Below are 23,225 nucleotides of genomic sequence, written 5' to 3'. Positions count from 1 at the left end.
TTAGTGAGTAAATGTAGCCTCTATAAATATTTAGTCTGTGATGAAAATTTGATATATATATATATATATATATATATGAATGGAGATCCCGAGAAGTAGATTCAATTGGTAAGACAAGCCACTTAACTAATTGGTGAAGTAAAAGTGAAAAAGAGTTAATAAACTCTTTGTTCCTTTCCTATGGTATTAAGTAGTGAATGAAAATTATTAATAAAGATTATAGTCTATTTGGGTGGCGTGTAGTAGTCATAGACCACATTTTATAGACTTATCTATGTGAAATAAAAGAACTTTAAGTTCTTTTATATATAAGGACTTGAGGACATAATTGGTATTTTCTAACTTGTTTATATTGTTGACAGTATCTCGACTTCTTAGACTCGGAAATCGACGAATGAGTACTCTATTCTTTGTAAGTTTTTGTTACGAACCTAATGGTGTAATCAGATTCTAAAAATTCTCGTTCTAACAAAAATTCACCTTTTTAGGCCTCGTCTAACACGAAAATCAAGGATTTCGTAACTTTTCCGTTTGAACTCAAATTTGAGCGTGCTTTTAGGATACAGTATGTTTTTCTGTCATGTTGAATTCAATTATAAAGTCAAATTTCATTAAAAATTATCAGAATAAAATCAAAAAGTTTTACCCTAAGTCCATCTTTTAAAATTTTCCCAAAATTTCATTATTTGATTTTTCCTCGAGATACAAATTAAAAATCAGGTTTTAGATTCTCCCCCCTTAGTCAAAATTTCGTCATCGAAATTGAAATCATAACTTAATTTCGAAATAGTTATGGATACTTAGCCTGCTTCTTTACCTCTTTTTCCCATGTGGTTTCTTCAATGTTGTGGTGTCTTCACAGTACTTCGACCTAAGGAATAAATTTATATTTGAGTTGTTTTACTCTCTTGTCAAGTATCTTTATTGTACTTTCCTCGTAGGACATGTCTTCGTCTACCTTTAAATCCCGTAAAGCAACAATGTGCAAATGATCTGGCAAGTATTTTTTTAGCATAGACACGTGGAACACATTATGAACCTGCTTAAGTTGCAGTGGCGAATTAATCTATAAGCCATTGGATCTATCCATTCAATTACCTTAAACGGTCCCACAAATTGTGACTTCAATTTACCCTTCATGCCAAACTTGGAGATTCCCTTTCGTGATGATATTTTTAAGAACACTCTATCCCCAACCTAGAATTCCAAAAGTCTGCACCCCTTGTTTGTATAGCTCTTTTTCTACTCTGAGTAGTCTTTCATCTGTCCTGTATAATGTGTACTGTCTCAAGTCTTATGAAGGTGTCATTGTGAGTGATGATTTAAACGATTTAATTAAAAAAATAAAAAAAAATATTTTAACTGATGATACCAACGTTGAGTATCCATGTTATCATAACTCAAGCCCAATGACGACAAATTAGAGTCAATCACCAAAACGGTGAAGTAAAATTTAAAAATTACCAAAACAATAGATTCTTCATTTTAATTTCAAAAATGATAAAATATTTTATCTTTTCCCTGTTTTAATTTCAGTAAAACAGTTTTTTTTATAAGAACTTAATAGTCTCAGGACCTAAAACCACTCAAAAGTTCATATTAGCTCAAACTTACCTTGTGTGATGGGAAACTGTGTGCCCTTGGAAAAAATCCAAGATAGTTATCTCAAGATCCTCGACTGAGTACTTGATATACATCTCTGGGTGCTTCCCGCTCTCTGTATGGCCCCTGAACTGACCTAGAAAATATCAATAAGCAGGAATCAGCTTCTCCGATATCGATATCTGAAGGTCTTCTTGAAGTTGAGGATTGGGTACTGACCATGTTACCTGTAAAGACTTTTAGAAAATGAAGAGAAGAAGAAGATTGGTACAGACCACACCAGAATGGATGAGTCATTGAATTATTTTAAAGAAATTCATACAACTGTGTTGGGTTAAGTTTCCTTATAGGATGTAGAAACTTTCCCAAAGTAAAAGAAGTTAGATTACAATTTCTAAAGGGAGCATAGAGACGTTAGAAAGAGTGATTGATGCCAGAATTTTTTCCACAATATCTTCTTTGATTCCAAGTGGGCTTTCCTTCAATTAAGGTTTTGTCCTTTTGATTCAGTGTGCTGCATCTCCTTCAATTAAGGTCTTGTCATTTGATATATAGTGTGTGTTGCATGTGTACAGTATTTTCTACAACCTGAACCCAATGAACTTCTTCAAACATTGAAGTAAAGGTCTTAAACCTCTCCTTTAATGCCGACTTTGAGACCTCAGATGAGAAGCTCCCTCTCACGTGTAACCCTTTTCCTCTTAAGTAGTATAGAATCCCAACCCATGCATATTTTTCATAGCTAGTCGCTTCTTCCCAAAATCTATGTGTCAGCTTCCTCATCAAGTTGTTATCTCCAATCATCTTGGTTCTAGTGGAGCTCAGGAGATCCCTTAACCTTCTGAACAATGTAGTGTACATTGTTCACTAGGAAAATGTGAGACAGAGAAGCATCTATGTAATACTAAGACTTGGATTGTAGGAACTGAATGATCAAAAGCAGATGGATAGCTAATGGGGATTGATGATCGATATCTAGTGATCCCATTGATGGGTTCGAAAGCAACTACTTCATGGTCTGTTTCATCTTCTAGGTTGCCTTCTATGGTTGATTGAGGAGCAGTTTTGAAATCAGCAGTAGTTTCAGTTACAAAACTCCAGTATGTTGTGGAATTCATCTTCGAGCCGGGCAGTTTTGAAATCAGCAGCACTACTTTCAGTTACAGAAGTTGAAGAACTTGGATCGATAAGTGCACCAGTTTCAATTGGATTGGTTTGAGTGTGAGTGTAAATGATAAGTAAGTTTTAGAATTCTTCTTTGAGCTGGCCCATGGTGATCTGTGTCAAATTGTTGACCTTATTGATGGCATGTAAGTATTGATCACCTCCAGTACTGATCCTAAGAAGATCAGCAGTTTTGAGATACAGATTGCCATGGCTCGGCTTACACCAATCAAACTGAAACTGACGTGCATATCTACTCCAACTCTTCAACTCCCTTGAGTTCTTTAACTGAAACTCGTACAAATTTCAGAACTGTTTGGCTTGAAGACGAATTCCGCGACATAGTGCTCACTCACACCAATTCCATTGAAACCCACTCCCACATTGATACCAATTCTTCAACTCACTCAAGTCATGTAACTGAAAGTAGTGCTGATTTCAAGGCTTGCCGAGGCTGAAAGAGGGATGATACTGGTAGAAGTCGAGAATGCGGTGCCGAATGATGGTACGAGGACTCCACCACTTGGAGGAATAATTCACCCGTTGATAAGGTATATGAGGAATTACATCCTTTCGATATCTGATTGCACGAAAACCATGATCGAGTTGACTGTGTCGAACCCATCAATAGGATCATGGATCTCTGGTGATCTGACATCCCCAAATATCGATTTCTCTGTATTAGAGGATCGATCACCATTAGTTCCTCATCTAATTTGGATCATTGAGATACTACAGTTGAAATTGGAGGAAATGCCAAAGTACTATAAAGATGCTTCTCTGTCTCACATTTTCCTTATGAACAATGTACACTACATAATTCCAAAGATTAAAGGATATCCCAATCTTCACAAAATGATGGGACATGATTGCTTGAAGAAGCTAAAATTGAAATTCAAGTAAGAGATAATTGACTACGTAAGTGAGTGAGATCAACATGGGTCAAAATTCTATACTGCTTAAGAGATGATGGGCTACATGGGGGAGGGAGTTTCACGATGAGACAGAAGATGACAATGATAAAGGAGAGATTTTAGACTGTTAATTCAATGTTTGAAAAAGTTCATCGAGTTTATGCTACATGGTTAGTAACCGATTCTCAGCTTCGAGGGGAACTTCAGATATCTATAATGGAGATATAAGAGAAAGTCTACACTGCAAAGGTTTTGAAATAATTGTTTCCTTCACACTTTCATTGATATGAAAAACTGAATTATATACACAAAGTCTAGAGTTCTATTTTAAGAATGATATACACGATATGCTACAGTTACAATTGACAGATACGAGAATAAATATGCAGCTGTTACTGAAACTATACACCACAATTTCAGCCTAGATATGCTCTGTTGTGTTGTGAACTTGATTCATGCAATCTTCCTTTATATGCCCCCGCAAGATTGAGCTGCCATCAACAAGACCAATCTTGTTGCGTAGTAATTCAGTTCGCTGTCGAGACAGTGGCTTGGTCAATAAGTCGGCTAGTTGATCTTGGGTGTGAACATGATGGACTTGAAGGCATCCTTGTTGAACTAGGTCCCTCACAAAATGAAGATTGATTTGAATGTGCTTCATACGGGAATGATTGACTGGATTGAAGCTGAGATGTGTAGCACCAAGATTATCACAGAGAAGTTGAGGTGCTGTTTTGAGTGGAAATCCAAGTTCTTTGAGGAGATTTTGAAGCCACGTGGTTTCGGAAGCGGCATTTGCAAGTGCTCGGTATTCAGCTTCTGTTGAAGACCTTGCAACAGCTCTTTGCTTCTTTGAACTCCAATAAATTGGAGTGGATCCTAGAAAGCTGATGTATGCAGAAGTGGAGGTGCAGTCATCGACATTTCTAGCCTAATCTGCATTTGAAAAAGTTGTTAAAAGAGACAAACCAGATTTAGAAATCTGTATACCATGAAAAATGGTTTGTTTTAAATAATGAAGAAGTCGTTTTGTTGTTGTCCAGTGAGTTTGCGTTGGCTTGTGCATAAATTGCGAGAGCTTGTTGACCGCAAAGGAGATATCTAGACGTGTCAGCACGTAAGTATTGATCTACTTTGTGTATCTTGTCATCGAATACTTTATGTTCACTTGCTTCTATCGATGCCACGAAGTCACGTCTAATGATTGGTTTCTCTGCTGATTTGAATTCTATGGCGGCATTCTTCTCAGAGTTACAAAGCTAAAAATTGAATGAAAAGGTAGATTTTTTTTTTATGTTCTTGTTAGAACTTGGACTACAAACAATGCATAGTCTTTATTTATTTATTTATTTATTGTGAGAAATTATGATCTTGCAAGGAAGCTGGTGGTCATTTGTCCCAATCTGAACTCTTGAATTCTTTTGAAGACCACTTCTTGAGAGGAGCGGATCTTTTGAAGCAATTTTTGGTCAGTAGTACATGGGCTGTAGCACATTTTAGAGATGCCCATATGTTTTCAGACTCATGACATGCTCCCTTGATTTTATATATATATATATATATATATATATATATATATATTGATGAGATTCATTCATCAGAAATGGAGGGCTATGATCTAAATACTTCTTATTAAAGTTATTAAAATCAAAAGTGGAATATGGAGACAATAAGCTGAAGTGTGAGATTAATTGTGATTGTAGTAAATACTTCACTTTGTATGAACAAGGGAGCTCAAATTTTTTTTTTTTTTTTTCAAATCTTTTATTTTCTATATGGTTAAATAATAGATGAAGTTTTGAAATTCTGACATGTACTAGGTGAAATATAAGATTGAATTATTTACAAAATGATCCATACTACTAGCCAATCCAATTTGAGTTTTGATGGATCTAAGCTTATGTGATGAAACAACAGAAAAAGACACCAATATTTGCTCCTATTTTTTAGCTTACCATCATTGAAGTATGAATCGTTTAAGATGATCAGATCAATAATGGAGCATCTATATCATTAATTGCTCTGTTTTGGGAGTGGTATCTCTTGTGGGGTTTAATTCATTATGAGTGATTTGAAAGCCAATTTGTACTTAGTGGAGGATTTATTGACTGAACCACTGCCAAGTCATCTCTCTTTTGAAACAACAAAGAGTGAATCCTTATGACCAATTCATGGGGTTGAAGAATGCTTGTGTATGGTCATGTGGCAACTGGGCCCTCTTAATGTAAAATTCTCAGCAAATCCCAGTGAGTTCTGTGAGAGAGTTAATGTCTTTTGTTGAGGAGGATATACAAGTCCCAAGACCAAAATTTAGAAACCACTCAATAAGTTTATATCAGCTGAAATCTATATATATATATATATATGAAGGTACACTAGTTTAGAATAAATCCTGTGTGAACATAAGAAACAACATCTGAAATGGAATAACAAATCATAACACTCACTACTCTGAGATCTCGAGCTGATCAACCCAATTACTTGACCGTCTTAAATTTACAGAACTTGATTCAACTGGTTCTAAATGCTAGCATCCAACCTAAACTAAATTTCTTCATGGATCTCTTCCTTGTGTGCATGGAAATTGGGCGGCATTCAAAGAAATCCCTGACAGCAATCTCAAGATCATCGACCGAATATTTGATATACTTCTTTGGGTGATTCCTACTCTCTATATGGCCCTTAAACCGACCTACAAAAGATTGATAAGCTGGAATCAGCTTCTCTGATAAAAATATCCGAAGTTCCTCTCGAAGCTGAGGATCTGGTACTGTCCATGTCGCCTGAACCTGATGAACTTCTTCAAACATTGAATTAAAAGTCTTAAACCTCTCCTTTAATGAAGACTTTGAAACCCAAAATTTGGAGCTCCCTCCCACAAGTTGTTCTTCATTTCTTAAGCAATATAAAATTTTGGCCCACGTCGATCTTTCATAGTTCATTGCCTCTTGCCTGAATTTCAACGTTAGATTTCTCATGATGTAGTCATCTCCGATCATCTCGCAGAGCTCAGGAGATCTTTTAACCTTCTGAACAATGTAGTGTAGATTGTTCATGAGGAAAATGTGAGATAGAGAAGCATCTTTGTAGTACTTACACATGTCCTCTAACTTGAATTCTAGGATTTGAATGATCAAAAGTAGATGGAGGGCTAATGGAGATTGATTCTCCGGTTCATGAAAATTGATATATGGGGCTGTTTGATCACCAGATAATAGTGATCCCATTGATGGCTTCGACACAATCAATTCCATCATGGTCTGTCTGTAACCAGATATCAATATGAAAATGTAACTCATCACATACCATGTCAAGGTGTGAATTTTCCCTCCAAGTACTGGAACTTCTGTAGACTCACTCTGCAAAGTATTCTCGAATTCTGACAGAATCCCTCTCGCAACCTCACCGAGCCTTAGTAGTATATCAACAGCCTTAGCTCGAACAGACTCCAACTTCCACTTGACTATTACATCCACCTTAGAGAGGTCAGATACTGCTTCGTAAAGATCTAGTAACTTGAAGAGCTTCTTGGGGGATTGCCAAGTACAAAATATCGCCTCAGGGAAATCGAAGAGCTGGATCGTGGAGCCTTCAATGATTTTCATGAAGCAAGTATCATTGGCAATGGTGCCAAGACCATCACCTTCAAAGATTTGATCACAAAGCCACTTCTCTCTTGCAAAGAGAATCCAAACACGTACTTTTGCCGCTTCTTTCCATTGTCCAATCTTCTCTTTTAATGCATCCCATTCTAATATTTGAACATCACCTATGCTAAGCTTATCGATCCCAAGGCGGTTGAAGCTAGCATTGAAGATAGGTTTATGAACACTCACATATACTTGCATACACTCATGTAGATATCCAGAACTAATCATCTAAGTAGCCTTCTTCGATGAATTGAGAATGAGCAGTTTGGAAATCAGCACTACTTTCAGTTACACAACTCATCATGGGATTTGAATAAGAATTCAGATCGATGTCGGTTTCAATTGAATTCATGCGAGTGATCAGTATCTTGTGAAATTCATGTTGGAGCCGAGTCATGGCGATTTGCATCGCAAAACTGTTGATCTTACTAAGAATAGGATGATCGTTGGTGGATATAGTAATAACGGACTCCACCGAGTACTGTTGGATGATCTCATCAACAGCATGTAAGTATTGATCAGCTTCTTGTCGATGATGACCATTGAATATTATACATTCTCTTGCTTCGTCAAATCTTAAGATTAGTTTCTCAGCTGCTTCAAATTCTATTGCGGTGTTCTTCTCCAGGCATTCCATTGGCAGGAAAGAAAGCTTTTCAGAGCTGTAGAGCAAAGAATTATGGATTTGTTGTTGTTTTAATTTGTTATTATAAGAATTCTGGACTTGCAACTTGCAAGGCAGCTGCGGTATGAATCTGAATTCTGCAAGTCTTTTTTCAATGAGAGATAGAGATGATTTATTAAGTCAATTTAACTTTTGACCAATGTTTTTAAAAACATAAACAAACCGAAATCAGATAGATAATTATAAGCGCGTCGAAGTCGATTTCAATTATTGGATTGGAGAGAGTAGTGATCATCATGAGTGTGTTATCAAATTCATCTTTGATCCATTCCACGGCGATCTTATTAGTAATACTGTGGAGTCCCATCTTAAGATCATTAATTAGCTTCCAATCCTATGGTGGTGGTATTCTTCTCCACAGATTTCATTGATTCTACTCAAGAAAAAAAATGTAGAAAACTATGTTAGGAAGTTGTGGTACTGGGCACACAATTAAAACTGAAGTAGAAAAGAAAATAAAAATGAAAATGATGAACACCAAAATTTAATGTGGAAAACCTCCAAAAATTGGAGTAAAAACCACGGGCAAACTGCAGAAGGATTTCACTATTGCAAAAAAAATACAACTCTTTCTCTATATAAATAAGGAGAGCACAATTGACAATACCCTCTCTCTTATCATATGAGAAAACAAACTCTCTCTAACAAAGGAAAGGCTATGAAGATTAAGAGAAACCTCACAATTTTTCTCTCTAAACTTTCTTTCCCTCTCTCTTAGTTAGGATGGGATTCTAATACAAGACTGGGATAATCTCTGAATGAGAGGAGGCATGTATTTATAGAGGGAGATAGGTGGTTATCCAGTCGTCAAGTTTGACTTATCCAGTCGTCATTTTTTACTTTATCCAGTCATCAATTTTGACTTTATCCAGTCGTCATTTTTTACTTTATCTAGTCGTCAAATTTGACTTTATCCAGTCGTCATTTTTTACTTTATCCAGTCGTCAATTTTGACTTTTCTTAACTACCTTCAGATAACAAAAGTCACTTTATTATCTGACAATCTCCCACTTAAAGTCACTTTTGCGATTCTTCTATCCTTTCTACTTGTCATTTCCATGCTACTTGCATTTTTGCTAGACCAATAGAGGATCAACACCAACTAAACTTATCATTGTTGATCGACTTTGTTAACATATCAGCTAGGTTGTCTTTAGTATGGATTTTATATATATCCACACTTCCTTCTTCCACCTTCTCACGAAGGAAGTGATATTGAACTCGTATGTGATTTGTCTTTGAATGAAATGCTGGATTCTTTGCTAGATGCAAAGCGCTCTGACTATCACAAAATAAAGCAATCTTCTCTTGTTTGTGTCCAAGCTTCTCCAGTAGCATTTGAAACCATATTGCCTCTTTGCTAGCTCTGCCTCTGTTGTAGAAGTAGCCACAATAGACTGCAGTTTCAAAACCCAGCTTACAGCTCCTCTAACAAGAGAAAACACATAACCTGAGGTGGACTTACTCTTATCAAGATCACCTGCATAATCTGAATCAACATAGCCTCTGACAATAAAGTCTGATCCTCCATAACATAATGCAGCATTTGAGGTATCATTGACATATCTCAGGATCCTCTTTACAACATTCCAATGCTCTCTACCAGGATTCGCCATGTATCGACTAACCGCTCCCACTGCTTGTGCAATGTCTTGTCTTGTGCAAACCATAGCGAACATTAAACTTCCCACTGCTGATGCGTACGGTACTCGAGACATTTCCATCCTCTTTGCTTCGTTGTTAGGGCTCATCTTTGAGTATAATTTGAAATTAATAGGAAAAAGGGGTAGAAACTGACTTACAATCTTGCTGTAGACGCCCCATTATTGCATCTGCCTAATTCGACAATTCGTCACCCGATTTGGTGGATTCCTAATGATGAATATAAAAGAACTCGAAGGCTTGTGAGTACTGCTTGATTCCTTCTGTTTCTAATTTCTTTTCATCCCCCCTACTCACTACGACTCGACCTAGAAATTTACGCACGCTTAGGATCGCTACATCTTACACCCGACTTAGCAAGCACGTACGCATAGGTTCGCTACACAGTTCGATAACTTAGAGACCTCGCTACACTAGGAAAATATGGATTTAAAACTTAGAAATAAACACACAGGGACTGAAAGAAATCTCACGCTGAAATCCCTAAAAATCTGTAAAAATCACAAAAATGACGAAAATACCCCTCATAAATTTCGGATGTCCGAAAAGTCTCGAAAGTACCTCCATTGCACTCAGAACGTGATTTCGAGTCTAACGGGATCCAAATCGATGAAAACAGAGAAATTCAAGAAAAATCATCAAAAATCGTAAAAATGACCAAAACGCCCCTTAACATCTAACTCTAACATAGAGACATTGATCCCTAGGAAAATAAAATTCAAATAATAAATTTAAACCAAAAAAAAATTCAAATTGAAAATTAAACTAAAATCCAAAATTTAAAATTAATTTAAAATCGTAAAATCAAATTAAATTTCAATACAAAATAAAAATTACATTTTCAAGAAACCGATTAAAATACAAAATCAAAATCAAAATCAAATTGAAAATCAAGTTAAAAATCACTCAACCAATTAAAATGCAAAATTGAATTAAAATTTTAAATCAATCAACCAAATCGACCAACCAAAAATGTAATTAACAAATTAAAATCCATTCGATCACATTTAAATCGAAATCCAGTCAACCGACCAATTAAAAATTAAAATCAATTTAAATTTCAAATTAAAACACACCAACAACCAAATTTAATATCAAAATTCAAATTAAATTCTAATCGAAATTCAAAATTTAAAATCAAATACAAATTCAAATGTAATTTAAAACATCAAATTAAATTTCAAATCAAAACATCGACTAAAATAAATAATATAAAAAAAAATTTCGAAATCAACCAATCGAAAGGAAAATTAAATGGACCAATCACGACTCATTGGCCGAGAGTTACCGTAGTACGAGTAGTGTAGGATCCCCCTCTCTCATTCTTTTAAAAAATAAAAGAAAAAAAATTTCAAAAATAAAAAAAGAAGAAGAAACCACGTTTCTTCTTCTTCCCCACGTATTCCACTCCTTCTTCTCCAACTTCTCTCTTCACCCACACAACACCCACTTTCTTCCCCACTCCTCTCCCCACTCTCTCCCTCTCTCCCTCTCTCACATTTTGATGAGGAACACTATTGTAAAAGAGAAGGGAAGCAACGAATTAGAGACACATTTTTTTTTTGCTTAGCTGCCATTGAAGAAAAAAAAACCTGCAACTCTTCTTCTCCATTTAAAAATCTGTTGTGGCCTCCCTCATCTTCACGTGATCTCCCTCATCTTCACTTCATCTCCCTCCCTCCAAATCTATCCTTGTTGTCCCACGTTCTTTTAGAGAAAAAAAAAAAGAAAAAACGTTTTCATGGTTGACAGCCATTAAAAAAAAATCAGCAACTCATCTCTCTCTCTCACATCTTTGATCCCCACGTTTCCTTCTCTAATATTCCTTCCTCTCTCTACCTTGCATCTCTACCCTTCCCTATCTTCTTCCTCTCCATAAATTAGAAAAAAAAAACGTTTTTTGGGGCTACCTCCATTAAAAAACAGCACCCCTTCATGTCCAAAAAAAAAAAACAGCAACTTCTTATTCTCTACATAACTTGCAACATTGCTGATTCCCAAACGCACCTAACCTTATTGTAACGCTTCAACTCTTCTGTGAAGCTTCATTACATGTCCAAATACAGCCCTTTAAAACGTTTTACATCGTCTTCTTAACTCACTGTCCATTCCATCACCTCCATTAACCTGCAACACAGCAACGTTCAGCCATTGCTACAGCCCTATAGCAGCCCCTTATCATTTCTCTTTCACGTTCCTCACTTCCTATAACATCTTCTCCATCTCCAAGCCTTTCTCTTGTTTTCGTATCCCCTACAAATAAACGATATTGCCTCACTCCTCGTCAGTTCAAGGTCCGTTGCAGCCTCTTCACTACCTCCATCTTCCACAGCGAATAGTCACGAGTTTTGGAGATCATACCTGAAGGAATCGACCATTGTCATCCCCACTTAGGTGAGTTTATTTTTTTAGTTCTTATTTATTTTTATTTGTTTTTATTTTTCTTTTTTTTCTCTCTTTTCATGTTCTCCTCTGTTTATTTTTCATATATGGGTAGGATTAATGATGTAGTGTTTCTGTAATTTTTCTCTTTTGTTTATGTTGCTTATTGGTAGGATAGAGATTATATATATTTTATGTTTGTTTTTTTTTAATTTTTAATTTTTTTAATTTTTTTAATTTTTAATTTTTAATTTTTGAATCAATTCACCGATTTTTTAGGGTAGGCATGGCACTATGGCAATCTTTACGATTTCGAATTATTAGTGGATCGATTCGCAAATTTTGTTGATAAATTGATTAGTTAACTTGTTAACATCAAGATGGTGAACCGGCTCATTGTTGATATTTATTGTATGCATTGAAAATTTCAAATCAAAATATTCTATGAAATTGGGCATTTGAGTCAACTCATTGATTTTAATGTACATGGCGATTTCCAAAAAAAATCAAGATCCTTTTGATTAACAAATTGCGAGTCGACTCACTGATTTTAGGGACATTGAAGATTTGAATCGATTTTATTTTTAAATTAGGCACATGGGTTAAATCACATATTTAATACATGTGGCCATTTTAAAAAAATAATCAAAGATTATTTTGATTAACAAATTACGAGTCGACTCGCTGATTTTTGGTACATTGGAAATTTGGTTCGATTTTTTTTAGAAATTGTGCACGTGGGTTAAATCACATATTTAATACATGTGACGATTTTAAAAAATAATCAAAGATTATTTTGATTAACAAATTGCGAGTCAACTCGCTGATTTTTGGTACATTGAAAATTTGGTTTGATTTTTTTAGAAATTGTGCATGTGGGTTAAATCACATATTTAACACATATGGCTATTTTAAAAAATAATCAAAGATTATTTTGATTAACAAATTGCGAGTCGACTCGCTGATTTTGGAGACATTGAGAATTCGAATCGAATTTTTAAAAAAATTAGGCACGTGGGTTAAATCACCAATTTAATACACGTGGCAATTCCAAAAATTAGGATTCTTTTGATTAACAAATTGTGAGTCGACTCGCTGATTTTGGGGACATTGAAAATTTAAATCGATTTTATTTTAAAATTTGGCACGTGGTTAACTCACCGATTTAATACACGTGGCAACTCAAAATTTGTGAGTTAATCCACTGAATTTAATGGACGTGATGGTTCAAAAATCGAATCTCTTTGATAAAATATCGTCAATGAGCCAATTCACTAATCTTATATACGCGGCATTGAAAATCGATTTTGTATTGTTTAAAATATGATCGAATTGATCCATTAAATTTTTGGGTCATGTATGCCTCATTAAATCATGTAATTATTTTAACCGTAGGATTTGTTTAGTAAATCCGATGCAATTTGATGATGATTGGACCCTAGTTTGACTTTTAGTCTTTGAATGTTGACCGTAGGATATTTTTGGATCGCAATAGAGACTGATCATCTTGATCAGGTGGGTTCGGTGCCTAACACCTTCCAAAATCCGTAACCTGACCCCTTACCCATCTCTCTGATCCACGGACCGACCCATATCCATTTAGAGTTAATTTTGGTTCCTAGACCTAAACTAGGTGGCAACTCCCTATTCTTTTAAAAATCCCCAAGATACGTAGATCGGACCCCTAATCCGTTATTCAGGGGATGACCGCGGGGTCGAGTCGATTTCACTTGCATATTGAAGCGTCGCAAGATTTTCTTCAGATAGTTTTTCTGAGAAAGCCATACCTTCCTATTATTTCTGTCTCGGTAAATTTGCATCCCTAGAATCTTGTTTGCTGGTCTCAAGTCCTTCATTTCAAACTCCCTAGTCAACTGTGCCTTCAACTCTTTAAGACGATCTTTGTTGGGGCTTGCTACCAACATGTCGTCAACATACAACAGCAAAAAAATAAACTCATTATCACCAAATCTCTTGTAATAAGCACAAGGATCTGAACTAAGTCTGTTGTATCCAAGGCTCATAATGAAGGAATCAAATCTCTTATACCAACATCTCGGCGCCTGTTTAAGACCATACAGAGATTTGTTCAACTTGCAAACCAAGTTCTCTTTTCCTTTTTCTTCAAAACCTCCTGGTTGGAGCATGTAAATCTCTTCTTCAAGTTCTCCATGAAGAAATGTAGTTTTCACATCCAACTGTTCTAAGTACAAGTCAAATGTAGCACACATCGCCAGGACTACTCGAACTGTTGTAAGTCAAACAACAGGAGAGAATATTTCGTTGAAGTCTATGCCTTCTTTCTAAGCGAATCCTTTCACCACCAATCTAGCACGATACCGCTCCACTTGGTCATTGCCATCTCGTATGAGCTTGTAAACCCATTTGTTCCCGATGGCCTTCCTTCCTTGTGATAATGGAATAAGATCCCATGTCTTATTTTTATGGAGAGCTTCAATTTCTTCTTGCATCGCTGCCATCCACAGAGAAGCTTTTTGGCTTTTTGTAGCCTCATGGAAAGTTGATGGCTCTCCATCCTCTGTTAGTAAACAGTATGCAACATTTCCCTCCATAATGTACTCTGAGTGCCAAGCTGGTTCTTTTCTCTCCCGAGTTGACCGTCGAACTTGTGGAGTTGCAAACTCAACTTGCTCTTGTTCTTCGTGTTCTGGTGCTGCTTCAGAAGAATTTGGAACTTCTTGTTCTTGTCTTTCTTCAACTTGAACTGTAGTAGTCTCTGATTTCTCTTTTGAAGTGTTATCATTTTCTTTTCCTTGACTTTATCTTCTGTAAATATCATATCTCTACTGATTATCACCTTGTGGGCAGTGGGATCCCACAGGCGGTACCCCTTAACTCCATCAGCATACCCTAAGAAAATGCATATTCTGGATTTTGGATCCAACTTTGATGTTTCTTGGGCATTGTACATAACGTACACAGGACTTCCGAATGTATGTAAGTGAGAATAATCAGCTGGTTTACCAGTCCACATCTCCATTGGCGTCTTTAGATCAATTGCGGTTGATGGTGACCGATTTATCACATAACAGGCGGTCTTGACTGCTTTTGCCCAAAATGACTTTGCCATCCCTGCAGTTCTCAACATCGCTCTTGTCCATTCTAACAAGGTTCTGTTCATCCGCTCTGCTACTCCATTTTGCTGTGGAGTGTATGCCACTGTTAACTGCCTCTTGATACCTTCTTTATGACAGAAGTTATCAAATTCATCACTGGTATGTTCTCCTTCATTGTCCGTCCTCAAACACTTGATCTTCTTCTCAGATTCAAGTTCCACTCGCGCTTTGAACATTTTGAAAATTGAAAATACGTCTGCCTTCCTCTTGATTGGATACACCCAACATCTCCTAGAGTAATCATCAATAAAAGATACGTAGTATCTTGCCCCTCCTAGGGATAGAACTGGTGCTTGCCAAACATCGAAATGGATCAGTTCTAAGATAGCTTTGCTTCTAGCATTAGAACTGCTAAACTTTAATCTGTGCTGCTTACTAGTGACACAATGCTCACAAAAGGGTAATGAAACATTTTTGAGCCTTGGAAAAAGCCTTTGTTCAGCAAGAATCTTCAAGCCTCGTTCCGACATGTGACCAAGTTTATGGTGCCATATCATCGTTAGTTCCTCTGCCGATGCAGAAGATGCTTCTCCTTCTTGTTGTGTTTCTCCTTTAAGCATGTACAAATTCGCAGCTATCTTTTCCGTTTTCATCACCACAAGCGCTCCTTTGACTATTTTCATAATCCCATCTTGAACATGGGTTTTGCACCCACTATTATCTAATTGTCCTAAAGACAATAGATTTTTCTTCAGGCCCTTCACGTGCCGTACCTCCAGGATGGTGCAAACTATACCATCATACATTTTCAATTTGATGATACCATTACCAGCAATTTCCAATGCATGATCCTCTCCCATGAACACAGATCCTCCAGAGATAGGTTCATATTGGTGGAACCATTCTCTCCTTGAAGTCATATGCCACATTGCTCCTAAGTCCATAAGCCAGACATCAGCGAATTTTCTTCTGCCTTCAACAACTGTTGTTGCCTCGCTATATAAGATTTCGCCATCATCCGAGGTGCTTGCTACACAACCCTGAGCTTTTGACAACTCAGTACCTTTTCCTTTGGCTTCTTCGATCTTCTTGAGATACCAACACTCATTTTTGTAGTGCCCTTTCTTGCCATAGTGATGACACTTGACATTTCTCTTACTTCTGGATTTTGATCTACTCTGATTTTGACTCCCACTGGGGCCACGTTCCGTTGATCTCCCTCTCGTCATCATTAAAGCTTCAGCCTGCTATGAGCTTCCTAGTCTATCTTCTTTGTTCTTGCGTCGACTTTCTTCTTCAAGAACCGCAGCTGCAATATCATCGAAAACTAGAACTTCTATGTTGTTGGTTAAGTTGATGATGAGTTGATCATACCAATCAGGTAGACTTTGAAGTAGAATTTCAGCACGTTCACCCGTCTCTATGTTGTGCCCCATTGTTGTGAGCTGTGAACATAAAGTGTTGAGGATGTTGATGTGGTCGGTCACCGAAGTTGACTCCATCATCCGAAGGGTGTAAAGCCTTCTCTTCAAGAAGATTTTGTTGTGTAGTGATTTGGCCTCGTACAATTTTGTTAGTGTATCCCATATTTCTTTTGCTGTCTTTTTCTCCGTCACACTTGACAGTACTCCATCGGCTAGTGCTAAGTACAGATTAGCAATAGCATTGCCATCCATCTCGTTCCACTTGCCGTCGTCAGTGATTTCCACGGGCCTATCTCCAATTGCCTCAAAGCAGTTATCTTTTCTCAAAACTACTTTTATTCTCATTTTCCACAATGAAAAATTATTCCCATTGAACTTTTCTATTTCATACTTCGTCGCCATTATTGAAAATGCCTCTTTTCTACTAACTAGATCTGACTGTAGCACGAAAACCAGTTATAAACCTGGCTCTGATACCACTGTTAGGAAGTTGTGGTACTGGGCACACAATTACAACTGAAGTAGAAAAGAAAAGAAAAATGAAAATGATGAACACCAAAATTTAACGTGGAAAACCTCCAAAAATTGGAGTAAAAATCACGGGCAAACTACAGAAGGATTTCACTATTGCAAAAGAAATACAACTCTTTCTCTATATAAATAAAGAGAGCACAATTGACAATACCCTCTCTCTTATCATATGAGAAAACACACTCTCTCTAACAAAGGAAAGGCTATGAAGATTAGGAGAAACCTCACAATTTTTCTCTCTAAACTTTCTTTCCCTCTCTCTTAGTTAGGATGGGATTCTAACACAAGACTGGAATAATCTCTGAATGAGAGGAAACATGTATTTATAGAGGGAGATAGGTGGTTATCCAGTCGTCAAGTTTGACTTATCCAGTCGTCAAATTTGACTTTATCCAATCGTCATTTTTTACTTTATCCAGTCGTCAAATTTGACTTTATCCAATCGTCATTTTTTACTTTATCCAGTCGTCAAATTTGACTTTTCTTAACCACCTTCAGATAACAAAAGTGACTTTATTATCTGACAAACTATATATTTTGTTATTTGTGAGAAATTCTAGTCTTGCAAGGCAGTTGGGGGTGAATAATTTGTGAAATCTGAAATAAATATCAATTCTTCTGAAGAAGACTTTGTGGTGACTTTGACTTTTGTGACCTCTTGAGAGCTGGCATTGTATTTTTTAGGTCATGGTTTCACACTCTACGAATCTGAATTTTATCTTTTAAAATTTTTAAAAATAATTTCAATCTAATTCTCGACCTATCAAAAGAGAATAAAGTTTTTTCAGAAATACCAAAATTTTACCGCGGCGCTTATAGTGCTTTGAGCTGTGAAGTGAATCATCGAGATACGTGAATCTGATTTTTTACAGAAAATTTCTAGACTGATTTTGACTCAAATGAAATATTTAAGTTTTGAAATTTTGACTTCGGATTTGTCTACTCTTTTTAGGACGAGGAGTTAAAACGGAATTTTGATTGAAGCTTTATTCAATCATCTGGATCAAATTCCTTTACCCAGAAGCAGCATCACTCTTTATTTTTCTTTTCTTCTTTTCTTTCTAAGATTAGACTTATAGTAGGATTTTACTTTAGTTTTAAACAAATTTTAATTCATTTGAGAAGGCTCGAAGTATAATAGTTTTAGGAAATGACGATAGTGGGATGCAACTGTTTTGACCCCTCGGGTTGGTACACCAAGATTGGTGTCGATGGCCCGAGTCAACTCAACTAGTACATCCCCCGTCGAGAACGAGAGATAAGACTCGTTCCCCTCACAAACTACTACTTGTGGGTTTCTGTACTGCATTTGTTTGATTATTCCTACAAACTTCGATTTGTACTTAGTAAAGAAGGCACCCTTACTAGGATGGTACCATAAGATAAGAATCGAATTTCAACACCGAACTCTTATCCTGTTAGGTTAATTGAATCCACATAAGAATCCAAAATAATTTAAAATTAGATAGACTTGACTTTAGGTCCTATCGAGCTCAATAAGCAAAATTAGTCTAAGTTGCACTAATTGTACTTATTGATTAAGGTCAGTGCCTAAGTAAAATCTTGTCCCGTTGTACCTTGCTGTATAAGGGGAATAGATTACGTTTATTCGAGACGAGAAAGTGATTTAAGAGTGCAATTGACTTCGATCAAGAAGTACAATTGGTACAACTCATTTTAGCTTTGTCTATTGAGCTCGATGAAACCTATGATCAAGTCTAATCAGATTTTAGTTAAAATTGACTTGTATGAATTAATTTTCTAATATGGCGAGAATTCGATGATGAAATCCGATTCTTATCTTGTTCGTATCATCCTCGTAAGGGTGCCCTTTTTACTATCGTACAATCGGAAGTGTGCAGTTAACTCACTCAAATTCAATACAAAAACCCACTTGCAAGAGTTACATGGAAGTTTCGAGTCTTCCCTCATGTTCTAGATGGGCGCTGATCAAGTTGAGTTGACTCGGGCCACCTACACCAAACTCAGTATACGAACCGAGGAGCCAAAACAGTTACGTCCCACTATCGTCCTCCCATAATTTTATTACAATCCGAAATTTCTCGAATTAATTAAAATTAAATTATAAAAATAAATTAAAACTTCTAAAAGAAAATCCTACTATAGTTCTATTCTAAACAAAAAGAAAGTTTTTGTTTCTTCGTCAAAGAATCGGATTTGAGTGGTGGAATAAAACTTTCCAACCACATTTTTCCTCGTCAAATCCTTCAAATGAAAATAGAAAAAAAAAATCAAAGTTAGAATTTCAGAAAAATTATGTGTTCGTTGAGATCCAGAAGTTCAAAGAAAGATTCTGTAAAAATTTGAAGTATGAATCTTGAGGTTTTATTGTGATGCCCGAGTTGACTAAGGTGCCGTGGTAAAATTCTGATGAAATTCACTCAAATTTTAAGGTTTTGTTCGTACTGACTTTAAGAATCCAACAGAATTATTTTCAAATTTTTTTGAAATAAAAATTTTGATCGGCAGATAACCAAATCGGATTTTCGGATAAAAGATATTGGATTATACTGTTGTCCCCGGCAACGGTGCCAATTTGTTCGATATTATAGATTATAATAAAATAAGAACAAAATAAAAACCTTAGCAAGCAAGGTCGAACCACAGAGGCAATGTTAATCCTGCAATCTTTTCACTTTAAATCCAATTCAATTTATGCAAATGATTAAAAACACTTTTCGAGATAAATTATTTGAAATAAAATACTAAAAGAAAGAGATTTAAAATACGATAGAGAATTGTAGATCAATCGGATCCACCTTCACAAGTTTTATCAATGATTTTTTGGTCCTCTATTTATCTCAATCCACTAAACAAAGTTAATGTTTGTGAATCAAAAAATTAAACAGTTATAATTTAAACGAGATTAAAAGTATGTGATTAATAAATCAAGCCAAGCTCATGGGATAAGTACTAATTATTCTCTGTGAAGTATGGTTAATCTTGAACTTATCAAAGAATGAACCATCAAAACTTTGAGAAACAATCAATATTAAATCCAAAAATATCTACTTAAAAACTATTAAGTGATTATTATGAGAACAGTAAAACTATTGTCAAAATCTTACTCCAGTTTCCTCAAGCAATCTAACGGAAAAGTTAGCCAATGATCATTGCAAGAATAATAAAATAAAATAAAATTAGCATAATGTAAAAAAAGAGAAGAGTGATGAGGGAAAGAAAAATCTTTTATTGTTTCTTGAACTTCAAAATCAGCCAAGGTTCTTCGATTACAATTCCATCTTCTAAGAAAACTAAAACAACAATAGGAAAAAAAAAACTACTATTCTTCTAATTCTCTAGATGCCTTTAACTCTTGGTCTGGTCTCCTATTTATAGAGACGAGATTAGGGTTTCTAAGGAAATTAGGATTTTGAGAACATTTCGTGGTTACAAAAATTCATAAACCCTAATCCATAACGAATGTTATTCGGCTACCAATCTACAATAATTTTCCCGAGGTTTGACTCTTTGCTTTGACCACATCGCCCTAGTCAACCTGGGTCCACAGGACTTGGTTCTTGGTCAGTTGACTGCTCCCGGGTCCTTGATCGCAATGCATGCTTCAATTATTTTGAATTATTCCCCGAAATTTACGATCTTTCCTGTTACACGAAATTAAAAGCAATTAATTCTAAAACACATTATTTAATGGAAACCTATGAAAAATATGGACTAAAAATTCATTATGTTTAATAAAGGGATTTGATATGCAATTTATCTATAAAACTCATGTAATAAGGGCTCTAGAAATCACTTTCTAGACCTTGATCACATGGGAGAGATCGAATAGGCTAAGTTTAATGTTCATGAGGATGATCATTGCAAACAACATCAGGACATCGCTACCTAAAGTTGAATTGACACTAAAATATCTAAAAATCATAGAGGATCATTTCAAATTCGAGGAAAATTCACCGGCGAGCATGTTAAAGGCAGAGCTGACTACGATGAACATGGATGACATGGCAGCTAATCTGAAAGTTTTAGGGATAACTGTCGATGAGTCATTTCTCATGTAGTTTATTCTCGACTCACGTCCCTCCCAGTTTGAACCATTCAAAGTCCATTACAACACTAATAAGAACAAGTGGAGCTTGAATGAGTTGACCAATATGTGTGTCCAGGAGGAAATGAGATTGAGACAGTAAAGGGGCTACTCAGCATTAATAATTACTCAAGTAAGAAGGAAAAGAAGAAAGAACAAAAAATGGAAGAGTTTCAACCAAAGAAAGAAAATGGGTATGAGTTCAGCAATCATGTTCATGTAAAAGATCTGAATGATGTCAAATATTAATTTTTTAACAAAAAGGGATATTTGAATAAGGATTGCTTCAAACATAAGGATTGGTTCTAAAAGAAAGGTAAGGAATTTTCTTTAGTATGTTTAGAATTTAATTTGACTGAAGTACTTTTGAATACTTGGTGGATTGACTCTGAAACCACAACTCACATTACAAATTCAATGTAGGGATTCCTTTCAAAGGAATCCGATAGAAAATGAGAAGACCAACTATATGGGAAATTGGCTAGGAGCGGAATTGGTAGTAATTTGGACACACTGCTTGGTACTGGATCTTCCCAACACATTTTACGTCCCTTCTATTTCTAGGAATTTAATTCCACTGTCTAGATTAGATAGTGTTGCTTATTTCGCTTTTTTTGGACATGGAATTTTAAAGTAATATAAAAATTCTATTTGATCGGTTATGAAATTTTGTGTGGGTTTATACAAAATGAATTTGAATCTTGATTTTGTTCAATCTCTTGTCGCAATGCATTCGAATGTTGGTTTAAAACATGGCTTGATTATGGAAGTCTGTATTTTTTGGGTTTACTCCACCTTTGATGCTTTTAAAACAAGTTGTGCTTGAAACTCGTTTATGGTCCATTTTTAAAGCACAACCCTTTTGTCTGATATGCAAGATCAGAGCTTTTGAAAAGGCATTTAGAAGGAATTTCATTTTGGATTTGATCTCATAGGTTGGCCTTGGGTCCAATATATCATAACAGATATGAGCCTAATTTTCTATATTTTCCTAGAAGCTTCACACTGGTTTGCTTTGCACTTATTACCATTAAATATCGTGCAAGTAAATCCTTTTTTTTTTAATTGCTTCATTTCATTTACTGTGTGTGTGTGTGTGTGTGTGTCTGTGTGCACGCTTCATCTCTTAAGAAGTATAGAATCCTGACCCATGTTGATCTCACTCACGTAGTCACTTATCTCTTGCTTGAATTTCAATTTTAGCTTCTTCAAGCAATCATGTCTCATCATTTTGTGAAGATTGGGATATCCTTTAATCTTTTGAATAATGTAGTGTACATTGTTCATGAGGAAAATGTTAGACAGATAAGCATCTTTATAGTACTTCTCCAACTTCAGTTGTAGTATCTCAATGATCCAAATTAGATGAGGAACTAATGGTGATCGATCCTCTAATACAGAGAAATTGATATTTGGGGATGTAAGATCACCAGATATCCGTGATCCTATTGATGGGTTCGACACAGTCAACTCGATCATGGTTTTCGTGTAATCAGATATCAAAAGGATGTGATCCTCATATACCTTATCAACGGGTGAATTATTCCTCCAAGTGGTGGAGTCCTCGTACCATCATTCTGCACCGCATTCTCAACTTCTACCAGTATCATCCCTCTTGTAGCCTCGGTAAGCCTTGAAATCAGCACTACTTTCAGTTACACGACTTGAGTGAGTCGAAGAATTGGTATCGATGTGGGAGTGGGTTTCAGTGGAAATAGTGTGAGTGAGCACTATGTTGCGGAATTCATCTTCAAGCCAAACAGTTCTGAAATTTGTACAAGTTTCAGTTAGAGAACTCAAGGGAGTTGAAGAGTGGGAATAGATATGCACGTCAGTTTCAATTTGATTGGTGTGAGCTGAGCCATGGCAATCTGTATCTCAAAACTGCTGATCTTCTTAGGATCAGTAAAGCAACTGACTCCATCAATTGTTGGATCTCATTGACAGCACGTAAGTATTGATCTACTTTGATTACTTTGTGTATCTTGTCATCAAATACTTTATGTTCACTTGCTTCTACCGATGCCACGAAGTCATGTCTAACATTGGTTTCTCTGCTGATTCG

The 23,225-nt window shown here is 35.9% G+C and overlaps 1 protein-coding gene and 1 long non-coding RNA gene across 4 annotated transcripts; one reads left to right on the top strand and one right to left on the bottom strand.

Moving 5' to 3' along the window:
• The first annotated feature begins 1,598 nt into the window (after window positions 1–1,598).
• On the top strand, window positions 1,599–5,202 carry LOC147410688 (uncharacterized). Of its 3 annotated transcripts, XR_015177392.1 has the most exons (5): window positions 1,599–2,092; window positions 4,037–4,588; window positions 4,724–4,797; window positions 4,930–4,958; window positions 5,059–5,202. It is a non-coding gene; the product is annotated as an uncharacterized LOC147410688 (long non-coding RNA). The 3 variants fall into 3 exon arrangements; XR_015177391.1 differs by having other exon boundaries at window positions 4,101–4,797; XR_015177390.1 differs by having other exon boundaries at window positions 4,037–4,797.
• A 988-nt stretch (window positions 5,203–6,190) lies between these two features.
• Window positions 6,191–7,558, bottom strand: LOC147410687 (exocyst complex component EXO70A1-like). The gene has a single exon (XM_086419308.1). It carries the CDS (start codon window positions 7,556–7,558, stop codon window positions 6,191–6,193), a length of 1,368 nt encoding a protein of 455 aa, XP_086275434.1.
• Between the last annotated feature and the right edge of the window lie 15,667 nt (window positions 7,559–23,225).

Source organism: Akebia trifoliata, chromosome 1, assembly GCF_017979445.1.
Source record: "Akebia trifoliata isolate Shusen 1 chromosome 1, ASM1797944v1, whole genome shotgun sequence".
NCBI classification, from domain to species: Eukaryota; Viridiplantae; Streptophyta; class Magnoliopsida; order Ranunculales; family Lardizabalaceae; genus Akebia; species Akebia trifoliata.
This window is presented reverse-complemented; position numbering and strand designations above follow the sequence as displayed.

Bases quoted from the DNA above. Each gene is read 5' to 3' on its own strand.
- LOC147410687 (XM_086419308.1), bottom strand. From the start codon at position 7,558: ATGATTAGTTCTGGATATCTACATGAGTGTATGCAAGTATATGTGAGT.